We start from the raw sequence: 12517 nt of genomic DNA, 5'->3' as shown, positions 1-12517 counted from the left end.
GGTTCCTTCCTCAGTCGGTATTGTTCCTGTGTTCAGGCGTTATCGCCACTGTTATTGTTGTCTTGTTTTGTAAACGTTTCACCTATATCTGCTTCTCGACTCACAGCGTCTCCGTTACAGTGGTGTTTATTTGGGTTGGTTTTGATAATAGGTTTAAACTTAAACAATAGGTTTAAACTTCCAGCTGGTGTTTATTTGGGTTGGTTTTGATAAGACAATAGGTTTAAACTTCAATGTGGTGAGATTTGGGTTGGTTTTGATAAGACAATAGGTTTAAACTTCAATGTGGTGAGATTTGGGTTGGTTTTGATAAGACAATAGGTTTAAACTTCAATGTGGTGAGATTTGGGTTGGTTTTGATAAGACAATAGGTTTAAACTTCCAGCTGGTGTGATTTGGGTTGGTTTTGATAAGACAATAGGTTTAACTTCCAGCTGGTGTTTATTTGGGTTGGTTTTGATAAGACAATAGGTTTAAACTTCCAGCTGGTGAGATTTGGGTTGGTTTTGATAAGACAATAGGTTTAAACTTCAATGCGGTGAGATTTGGGTTGGTTTTGATAAGACAATAGGTTTAACTTCAATGTGGTGAGATTTGGGTTGGTTTTGATAAGACAATAGGTTTAAACTTCCAGCTGGTGTGATTTGGGTAATAATAGGTTTATATAAACCGGTAAAGTACAGCATCTAGGAGGTCTAGAGGCTTAGGTTCTATTGATGTTACAGTGTTACTTCCTACTTCCTACTTCCATACTTCCTTCCTGTTTCTTCTGCTTAGGGTGGGAATGTAATTTATTTATTACAAAGCTAAAGGTTTGAATACCAAATAGTCAAGTTGTCTAATTAATTATGCATTCAACCCAAGAGGGGAAGAGAATATGAGAAATGTCATGATTTTAAATTCAGACAGAATATTAAATACTAAAATAGAATAGAACGGTCCTATATTGATAGGAAAGTAGCACCAGTGGCAACCAGTCCTTCAGGGCAGGTAGCACAGAGCCCCACCTGTTCAGCCAAAACAATCACAATATATACAGCACCAGTCAAAAGATTGGACACACCTACTACATTGTAGAATAATAGTGAAGACATCAAAACTATGAAATACCACATATGGAATCATGTAGTAACCAAAAAAGTGTTAAACAAATCATAATATGTTTTATATTTGAGATTCTTTAAAGTTGCCACCCTTTGCCTTAATGATAGCTTTGCACACTCTTGACATTCTCTCAACCAGCTCCACCTGGAATGCTTTTCCAATAGTCTTGAAGGAGTTCCCACATACACTGAGCACTTGTTGGCTGCTTTTCCTTCACTTTGCCGTCCAACTCATCCCAAACCATCTCAATTGGGTTGAGGTCGGGTGATTGTGGAGACCAGGTCATCTGATGCAGCACTCCATCACTCTCCTTCTTGGTCAAATAGCCCTTACACAGCCTGGAGGTGTGTGTTGGGTCATTGTCCTGTTGAAAAACAAATGATAGTCCCACTAAGCGCAGAATGCTGTGGTAGCCATGCTGGTTAAGTGTGCCTTGAATTCAATATAAATCACAGACAGTGTCACCAGCAAAGCACCACCACACCATCACACCTCCTCCTCCATGCTTCACGGTGGGAACCACACTTGTGGAGATCACCTGTTCACCTACTCTGCGTCTCACAAAGACACAGAGGTTGGAATCAAAAATCTCGAATTTGGACTAATCAGACCAAAGGACAGATTTCCACCAGTCTAATGTCCATTGCTCGTGTTTCTTGGCCCAAGCAAATCTCTTCTTATTGGTGTCCTTTAGTAGAGTTTTTTTTTGCAGCAATTCGACCATGAAGGCCTGATTCACGCAGTCTCCTCTAAACAGTTGATGTTGAGATGTGTCTGTTACTTGAACTCTGTGAAGCATTTATTTGTGCTGCAATCTGAGGTGCAGTTAACTATAATGAACATATCCTCTGCAGCAGAGGTAACTCTGGGTCTTCCTTTCCTGTGGCGGTCCTCATGAGAGCCAGTTTCATCATAGCGCTTGATGGTTTTTGCGACTGCACTTGAAGAAACCTTCAAAGTTATTGACATTTTACGGATTGACTGACCTTCATGTCTTAAAGTAATGATGGTCTGTGGTTTCTCTTTGCTTATTTGAGCTGTTCTTGCCATAATATGGACTTGGTATTTTACCAAATAGGACTTTTGTCTTCTGTATACCACCCTTACCTTGTCACAACACAACTGATTGGCTCAAAGGCATTAAGAAGGTAAGAAATTCCACAAATTAACTTTTAACAAGGCACACTTGTTAATTGAAATGCATTCCAGGTGACTACCTCATGAAGCTGGTTGTGAGAATGCTTAGAGTGTGCAAAACTGTCATCAAGGCAAAGGGTGGCTACTTTGAAGAATCTCAAATCCCAAATCTATTTTAATTTGTTTAACACGTTTTTTTGGTAACTACATGATTCCATATGTGTTATTTCATGTAGAAAATAGTAAAAATAAAGAAAAACCCTTGAATGAGTAGTTGTGTCCAAACTTTTGACTGGTACTGTTTATATTATTATTATTATTTATTTATTTATTATTATTATTGTTTTGTTGCCTGATTTGCATGTTATTTTGGCATTAGTGTGTGTCACATATCAGTTTGATACAATGGAAAACAGTGGTGTGGTTTCTGTGGTGGTGGGGCAAGCCAGCAGAAAAATACAGAGCGTAGGGGTTGGTAATGTTCTGTAGTTGCACCATGATTGGCTCAGTGTTCTGTCACTCATGGGGACACCACGTCACCGCAAAATCTACAGGTAGAGCTCAAATATTTGAGCCCCTTGGGTGCTGCCATAGAGTTACATTAAAAGTGCCCATCCAAGAAGGCTCAAGGTCATTGGACACAGATAAAATGATATCAAATCATGCTATATCTACCGTAGCTTTTATTGGACTGTACATGTCAATGTCATACTTTCAAAATCTTAGCTAGCGAACTAGACAAGCAGTCATCATCATGAATCAAATTGACAATCTACTGGAAAATCCTTTTCAATCCTTGAAAATAAATTGTAGATAAACCATATCGGTGCTCATCGGCCATTGGACATAAACATTACACAAGTTGGAAATCGCAAATTCAACAATGAGTGGTTTTGAAGAAATCAGTGGCTAACTGCAAGCATTGCAAAGCAATCATTAGCCTGCTATTCAGTGGAGTGGGTGTGTGGTCGATGCCTGGGTTTAAGGGTCTCTTTTCCAAGCTTAAAAGGATAAACATTCAACACCATAGGCTAGAAAAGGTTGAATACATTGTTCATGCTGTCAATCCAGCATGACTTCCGCCGTGTTCAAAACAACCGGAAACTCAGAACTGGGAAATCTCAGGCTTCAGTGAGTTCAAGACAAAACGAGCTCCGACTGGGAAAATGCATTTTGAACGGTCATCCAACTCGGAATTCCAAGTCGCGAACTCAGGCATTTCTTGTGCTCTGACCTGAAGATCACGGACGTCATGATTCAATCTTGTTTTTTCACAGTTCCCAGTTGTCTTGGAAGCACCATAAATGCAGAGAATGCCAGACTTTGATGACAAAGTTTGATGACAAAATTTGCCCACAAGGATCGCTGTGAGCACAGCACAACAAGGTGAGTCCAAATATGTCTTGTATGCTGCTGCATAAATTATGTAATAAGCCAGGGAGATATGTATACGGTAGCTAAGAAAGTAATACTAAGTGTATGTTGTGTAGTAAGCTGTTAGGAGTCCATGTGCCTCACCCTAATAATTTGCTCCCTTTCCCCTCTCATAACTTAGCCTACTGTTCTGACTTGGTGGTGCACATGTAGCCTATAGCCTGTTTAAGAGTAATGGTATAATTGAATATTGTAAGAGCTTTCATTGTCTGCTTATATGCCCCCTTTATTTATTACACGGTTCTGACTTGGTGTACAGGGAGAACACTGTAAGAACGGCCCATGTTCTGAATTCTATCGCTGTCATTTCAAAAGTGCTGAACAAATAGTTATATTGACAACGTCCGTGTCTTAATAGAAATGACGGATTTACCTTTCATCCGCTTATCTTCCCCTTATGCCACAGTTTGTACATCTCAACTGTCAGTAGAAATCACAAGTCACCCATATCAGCTATGTGGTTTTTTTAAAGGTAGTAAATGGGTCTGAATGAACGGTTTCGCTACCAGACAAGGCTCCGCTGATAACCAGGGGTAGCGGTGTTAAGGATTCACTCCATGGTGCTGAAAAGAAAGCTCTACTGTTGTGACAGCTTTATGTAGACCTTAACAATTTGTCGGCACCGTTTGTCACCGTTATAGTGAAATTACTGTATTGTTTAGTGTTGTGTAGCGGCTTTGCTGTCATACATTTATAACATTTTGGGGAGCTTGCCCCAACAAGATTTACATGCTAAAGTCGCCACTGTGTAGCACCAAGACCCCTTGAAAATGATCAATACACTTATTGTGTAGGCTATACTAAACCCTCCTATTAGGAACCCCGATGGTTAAATAGATCATAGAAAATGTGTATGATAACTGGAGACGCGCGACCTAGTTAGCTAGGATTCTCTTCTATTTTCCTCTGGTCTCTGCCCCGTGATGTTTTCGTGTATCCATCCTTGAAGGCGTGGTGGCACCCCGCCGCTCTCTCTCTCTCTCTCTCTCTCTCTCTCTCTCTCTCTCTCTCTCTCTCTCTCTCTCTCTCTCTCTCTCTCGCCTCCCTCCCGACTCTAGGATCTCCCATCTCCGTCTCTGTCTCCGCCCCCAATGAATGCATCGTTTCATTCATTCACCTACTGTACGCAAAGGGTAGCGAGTCGCGTTCACTTACAAATCAACGACGTACCAAGAAGGACACGCATTGCAAGTGTATCGTAATCGCTTTGACAAAAAACTAAAAACGATTAAAAAAAAATCGTGGATTTCTGCTAAATGTCTGCAAGAAAACGCGATCTTTCTATAGACGTTCTGTGCCTCCCTATAGGCTGATAACGTTATGGATTCCTTGCCAAGGTCGACAGTAACTTCAGGTAGTGGAATTCGAGCGGGGAGAAAGGTGCGTATGTATGAGGCGTGGGCTAGTTTATTACCAGTTGATTGTGTGCAAAGCTGTCGTTTCCGATATAAACGTTAATTTAGATGAATATCTGTTTTATATAACTCACAGTATGTTTCAGGGATGTTTATATATAACCTATAGCCTATAGATGAGGTGAATATAAGGTCTGGTGTCGATGATGGTCCTGATAAGCTTTAGATTTGCAGGAAGATAACCCAGGAGAGGAGGGTTGAGAACAGGAGATGAGGGGAGGGGAGGAGAGAGGAGAGGAGAAGAGGGGAAAGGAGAGGAGGGGAGGGGAAAGGAGAGGAGGGGAGGGGAAAGGAGAGGAGGGGAGGGGACAGGAGAGGAGATGAGGGGAAAGGAGAGGAGAGGAGAGGAGAGGAGAGAACAGAAGAGGGGAAAGGAGAGGAGGGGAGAGGACAGGAGAGGAGATGAGGGGAATGGAGAGGATGGGAGGGGAGGGGAAAGGAGAAGGGGGGAAAGGAGAGGAGATGAGGGGACAGGAGATGAGGGGAGGTGAGGGGAATGGAGAGGAGAGGAGGGGAGGGGAGGGGAAAGGAGAAGGGGGGAAAGGAGAGGAGAAGATGGGGGGGAAATTTAGTTTAGTCACATCTGTATTTCAGAGTATCATCAGTGACAGCAAATGTACAATCCTGTCACTGCTCTGTTTTTATCCAAGCAAATATTCAAAATGTGTGTTGAGAGAAATCATATCTATTTTCCTATTTCTAACTTTGAAATAATAACACGTTTATTCTACTGCAATTCAAGTCTATTGACTATAATATAAATTTGGTAATTCTCCACCAGGTTATCAATGTGAAGATCAACCATTGACTCCAACCAATCAATTCACTTCTAACTGTACCCGAGGGGGTTCTAGAAGACAACGCCATTGCCATGGAAACGCCCCCGGGTTCCAAGCGGAGGACGGTGGTCGCACAGATGGAGTCGCCCCGCGCAGGGGGTGTGGCTATGCTTGACGTCCTCGGCAACACAGAACCCAACGCCAACCGGGGGGTGGAGCCTAAACTCAACCTCCAACTGTCGCCAGGTGAGGCCTTCCCCCATGTCGCCGCGGATACCAGGAAGCTGAATGGAGGACGTGGAAGTGGCACCTCCCCTTCCTGTCTGAGGGCTGATTGCACGGGAAAGGAGGGATCATGGCAGAGGAAAGGAGGGAGTATAGATGTGAGCGGAGGAGGGAGAGGAGGAGGGGTATTAAAACCACTTACAACGCCTGAGAGAGAGGAAGCTAAGAAAAGCAGGATCCCTATGGCTCTCTCCTTGAGAACGGACACACACACCCCCACACACTCCTCACACACCACACACACTACCACTATTAGCAGCGACCGAAGGCTGAGGTCTCCCAACATCAAACACACCACGAGCCCTAAAACACACACACACAGAACAGAACACACCTGGGATGCCAGCTCCAAAGTAGAACACTCCAGAACCCATCACTTGTCTGCGGTGAGCTCCAAACCCTCGGCTTCCAGAACCGTGCAGGGTTCTAAGGATCCTCAGAAGGGTTCTAGTTCTAAAGGTCCTGCTCCACCACCCGCCCCTCTGGCCACCTCAAGCCCCAAATGTAGAACCACCGTTGACGTGATGCTCACATCGACCACCTCTGACATCATCACAGGGGGACGAGCTTCGGACTCTGACCTGTCGATGGGATCACTAGGGGTCAAGGGTAACACACCCCATAATTCTCCATTCCTGACCCCTGACCCCTTTGCCACGGCAACGGACAACACAGAGATGACTCTAGAAAACGCAGCTCGCCGACTGGAATCCAAAATGGCCACCAAAGTCTCAGAGGGGTCGTTGACAGTGACATCACAGAGCGGCACCCGTCTGTTAGGAGGGGGAATGGCTGCAGGACCTATGCTATCCCAGAAGGCCATGCAGCAGAGTGACACGGCGGCGACGCGCGAGGCCCTGGAGAGGGACGTCAACCCCCCAGAGTATCGCCGGGGTGACGGGCGTAGCCATGACGATTGCACGGGCCGGTTGCCGCGGGAGACCAAGCCACCTGGAGTCCCGCTGGGAGACCCGAGTCACGTGGGAGACGGAAATGTCATCGCCACCACCGGCAGCAACAACGATGAAGCGTCGTCAAGGGCAACAGAGAAGGGGAAGAAAGACATGGGAAGAAAAGAGGAGGAGGATAAACATCAGCATCCAGGGACCGGGAGCTCCAGAGTGCGTAAAGAGGCCGGCACCATGACTAACCCCAGCGAGGTGAGGCGTTCCTGGGGTGAGGCCCGGAGGGAGGTGGGGGTTCAGGCTGTAGTGGAGGTGTGTGACCGCTCCGCCACTACCAGCCCCCGCCTGCTCACCCTGTCCCTACGCACTCACCGTGGCAACACAGGGAAACAGGAAGGGGTTGTTAGTTACGGACAGAGAGACACAGACTCGCGGTCCAATGGGCTGACAGCTGGGGGTCAGAGGGGGAGTGTCCTTGTCTGTGACCTCTGCATGGACCAGCAGGTCAGAGGTCAGGGGTTAAATGGGGAACTGGGGCCTTTGATTGGTTTACAGAGCTGTCAGTCAAGGTTGGTCACACCGCAGAACCAGGAGACGGGACTGAATGCAGTAGCCCCGCCCCTGTGCTGCATTCCTATTGGCCTAGCCCCATTCCAACACGTCTGTCAGATAGACATCGAGCTCTGCAGCCAATCAGAGCACCCGAACAGTAACGATAAGCTGCCGACCACCAATGAGGAGCTGCCGACCAGTGTCACAAACGACAAGCAGCAGAAACCATCCGAGATCCACAGCAAAGCTAAAACCAGACAGACAGGCAATTCAGGTACCAAGACTAGCCACAAACACAGAACCCACTCCTCTCCTTCCCACTCCTCCTCTCACCGGACCCACAGACACAAACCAGGTACGGGCAGAGACAAACAGAAACCGGGGTTGGAATGGAAACAGACTGGATCGGACCTGTTCCAGGCAGAGCCAGAGCCAGGGAAGAGTATCACCAAAGTGACTGCAGAGAATCCAGAACGAGCTGTTGACCACGAACAGGAGAGGAAGGACTCTGGGCCGGTGCAGAACGTGGTTTGGGACGAACAGGGGATGACCTGGGAGGTGTACGGCGCATCGGTGGATCTAGAGAGTCTGGGGTTCGCCATCCAGTCACACCTGCAGTGCAAGATCCGAGAGCACGAGAAACGCATCGGGACACTACGGAAGTCTGTCTCCCTAGACGTTCCGTCTCCGGGAGCGAAGAAGTGGAAGGAGAAGAAGAAGAGGGACGTTTTCCGGTCAATATGCCGACCGGGATGCTGCAGGAAACCTCCCGCGTCGCCCGCAGGGAAGTGATACAGCCTCGGAATGTTTGGAATGTTTACACACGAAACATTCTAGAACGTTCTAAATCTAGATTGTAGATCCATTCTATGACATCACCCGCCAGGAAGTGAGAGAATTTTGGTGAATGTTCGTGGGCATTCCAGAATGTTCACGGATGGATATTCTAGAACAACATTATAGTCACAGGAGATTGGTGGCACTCTGATTGGGGAGGACGGGCTCGTGGTAATGACTGGAGCGGAGTTAGTGGAATGGTATCAAATACATCAAACAAATGGTTTCCGTGGCTTCCACGTGTTTGATGCCATTCCATTTGCTCCGTTCCAGACGTTATAATGAGGCTCCTTCCCCTCGGCAGCCTCCACTGGTTCTAATCTAGAACATTCTGAAACAGCAAACCTGTTCCTGTATTTGATTAAGGGGATACATTTTCTGCAGTTGTTCTAGGAGGAGAAGAGATATTCAATCCGTCAACTGTTGGTTGCAAAGGACAAAACTAAACTATGGGACACGTTCACGCATTATTATCACACCACGTATCTGCTGTTAGCCAAAGACAGTAGCCCCACGAACAGCAAGGTTCTGTCCCAGAGGGCACCCTGTTACACCCTATTTATAGTGCACTACTTTTGACCAGAGCCCATACAAGGAATAGGGGGGGCCATTTTGGGACACGGACCATGATCTATACTGTATCACTGAATGAAGAAGATGAGGGTGAAGCTAAAACAGAAGAAAAGGCAATACGATTCTATGATTCTGTGTGGATGAATGTAGCTACAATACACTGTTACTCGACATCAGATGTTTTCACTGAGGAGAGACTCAATTTACATTAATATCAGCTGTTTTCACTGAGGAGAGACTCAATATACATTAATATCAGCTGTTTTCACTGAGGAGAGACTCAATATACATTAATATCAGCTGTTTTCACTGAGGAGAGACTCAATATACATTCATATCAGCTGTTTTCACTGAGGAGAGACTCAATATACATTAATATCAGCTGTTTTCACTGAGGAGAGACTCAATATACATTAATATCAGCTGTTTTCACTGTGGAGAGACTCAATATACATTAATATCAGCTGTTTTCACTGAGGAGAGACTCAATATACATTAATATCAGCTGTTTTCACTGAGGAGAGACTCAATATACATTAATATCAGCTGTTTTCACTGAGGAGAGACTCAATATACATTAATATCAGCTGTTTTCACTGAGGAGAGACTCAATATACATTAATATCAGCTGTTTTCACTGAGGAGAGACTCAATATACATTAATATCAGCTGTTTTCACTGAGGAGAGACTCAATATACATTAATATCAGCTGTTTTCACTGTGGAGAGACTCAATATACATTAATATCAGCTGTTTTCACTGAGGAGAGACTCAATATACATTCATATCAGCTGTTTTCACTGAGGAGAGACTCAATATACATTAATATCAGCTGTTTTCACTGAGGAGAGACTCAATATATATTAATATCAGCTGTTTTCACTGAGGAGAGACTCAATATACATTAATATCAGCTGTTTTCACTGAGGAGAGACTCAATGTACATTAATATCAGCTGTTTTCACTGTGGAGAGACTCAATATACATTAATATCAGCTCTTTTCACTGAGGAGAGACTCAATATACATTAATATCAGCTGTTTTCACTGAGGAGAGACTCAATATACATTAATATCAGCTGTTTTCACTGAGAGACTCAATATACATTAATATCAGCTGTTTTCACTGAGGAGAGACTCAATATACATTAATATCAGCTGTTTTCACTGAGGAGAGACTCAATGTACATTAATATCAGCTGTTTTCACTGAGAGACTCAATATACATTAATATCAGCTGTTTTCACTGAGAGAGACTCAATATACATTAATATCAGCTGTTTTCACTGAGAGAGACTCAATATACATTCACACCAGCTGTTTTCACTGTGGAGAGACTCAATATACATTAATATCAGCTGTTTTCACTGTGGAGAGACTCAATATACATTCATATCAGCTGTTTTCACTGTGGAGAGACTCAATATACATTAATATCAGCTGTTTTCACTGAGGAGAGACTCAATATACATTAATATCAGCTGTTTTCACTGTGGAGACCATAGGTGGTATTTTAAATAATAGTTTTAGACTGACACTAACAGAAGTACATGAATAATACATTTTACTATGACACAATGGAATACACTGTATTAGTACTGTATAGGAATGGAGCGACACCACTGTACCAAGAACACTGTAGTATAGGGCTTCACGAGTGCTTGAAGCATCACTACAGACCCGGGTTCGATCCCAGGCTGTGTCACAACCAGCCGTGACCCGGGAGTCCCATAGGGCGGCGCACAATTGGCCCAGTGTCGTCCGGGTTAGAGGAGGGTTTGGCCGCTGGGGACTTTACTTGGCTCATCGTGCTCTAGCGACTCCTTGTGGCGGATTGGGCGCCTGCAAGCTGACTTCGGTCGTCAGTTGAACGGTGTTTCCCCCGTTTCCTTCCTTCCTCCGAGGGTGTTAGGAAGTGCGGTTTAGTGAGTCACGTTTCGGAGGATGCATGACTCGACCTTCGCCTCTCCCGAGGCCGTTGGGGAGTTGCAGCGATGAGACAAGATTGCAATTGGATATCACGGGGGCGGAATACAACAACAACAACAAAGAACACTGTAGCAAGAAATAACTTTATTTATCTTATATTTGATCACATTTCAGGACGTAGATATAACTTTATTAATATTTTACAGTATATGATCACATTCCAAGACTTCAAAATAACTTTATTAATATTTTACAGTATATGATCACATTCCAGGACTTAGATATAACTTTATTAATATTTTACAGTATATGATCACATTCCAAGACTTCAAAATAACTTTATTAATATTTTACAGTATATGATCACATTCCAGGACTTAGATATAACTTTATTAATATTTTACAGTATATGATCACATTCCAAGACTTCAAAATAACTTTATTAATATTTTACAGTATATGATCACATTCCAAGACTTCAAAATAACTTTATTAATATTTTACAGTATATGATCACATTCCAGGACTTAAATATAACTTTATTAATATTTTACAGTATATGATCACATTCCAAGACTTCAAAATAACTTTATTAATATTTTACAGTATATGATCACATTCCAGGACTTCAAAATAACTTTATTAACATTTTACAGTATGTGATCACATTACAGGACTTAGATATAACTATATTAACATTTTACAGTATGTGATCACATTACAGGACCTCAAAATAACTTTATTAACCTCATACAGTATATTGTAGCACTCTGTTTTAGCTAACTCATAGTAGCTCTACTCTGTATTTTACAGTTGGGTTGTAAAATTCCATTAACTTTCCCAAGATGTCCCCAGATGTTCTAGAAATCCTGCTTGGAAGATTTCATGAATTTAAATGGAATAAACAGGAAATCTCGAGTCCTCTAAACAGGATTTCTGGAAAATATGGGCTGTGGGAAAGCGAGTGTAATTTTAACGGCCTATTTCCAGCTAGCTGTAATACAACAGGACAGATTGCCTCAGCATTTCAGAAGCTTTCACCTCTCTGCTCTTACTGTTGGTTAATATTTCATCCACTTCCTCTGTTAGAATCCCCATGCCGACACACGCACGCACGCACGCACGCACGCACACACACACACACACACACACACACACACACACACACACACACACACACAGTATACAGTATATACACGCCACAGAGCTTTTATTCTGCACTAAGAGGCCTTGCGGGTGGAGGTTAGGAAGTTGTACAGAGTGTCGTGACGGGACCAGTGAGATGAAAACGTCTCTTGTCTCTCCCACAGGACACAGAGTCTAATACTGGGTCATACGTTACACTCTTCGTGTCATTGCAACAGAGTTAGCTCTGAGACGATTTGATTGGTATTAGCAATACGGGGCAAACTTCCACCTAGCCTATCAGAGGGCAAGGTGGGAGCTATTACCATATTGCGTACACCTGTCAAATCCACTCAGATCTCCATAAGTGAATGGGACGTAGGGTTTAGGGGGGTCCATTTGGTGATTGAGCCCTGTGTATTAACACTGCCATACTGATAGA

General features: G+C 43.8%; 1 protein-coding gene across 1 annotated transcript; it reads left to right on the top strand.

The window, feature by feature from the left end:
• The first annotated feature begins 4730 nt into the window (after positions 1 to 4730).
• On the top strand, positions 4731 to 12517 carry gprin3a (GPRIN family member 3a). Its single transcript, XM_055901242.1, has 2 exons — positions 4731 to 5055; positions 5872 to 12517. Exon 2 carries the CDS (start codon positions 5962 to 5964, stop codon positions 8401 to 8403), a length of 2442 nt encoding a protein of 813 aa, XP_055757217.1. The 5' UTR covers positions 4731 to 5055; positions 5872 to 5961; the 3' UTR covers positions 8404 to 12517.

The sequence above is a fragment of the Salvelinus fontinalis genome, chromosome 36 (genome assembly GCF_029448725.1).
Source record: "Salvelinus fontinalis isolate EN_2023a chromosome 36, ASM2944872v1, whole genome shotgun sequence".
Lineage (NCBI taxonomy): Eukaryota > Metazoa > Chordata > Actinopteri > Salmoniformes > Salmonidae > Salvelinus > Salvelinus fontinalis.
This window is presented reverse-complemented; position numbering and strand designations above follow the sequence as displayed.

Bases quoted from the DNA above. Each gene is read 5' to 3' on its own strand.
- gprin3a (XM_055901242.1), top strand. From the start codon at position 5,962: ATGGAAACGCCCCCGGGTTCCAAGCGGAGGACGGTGGTCGCACAGATG.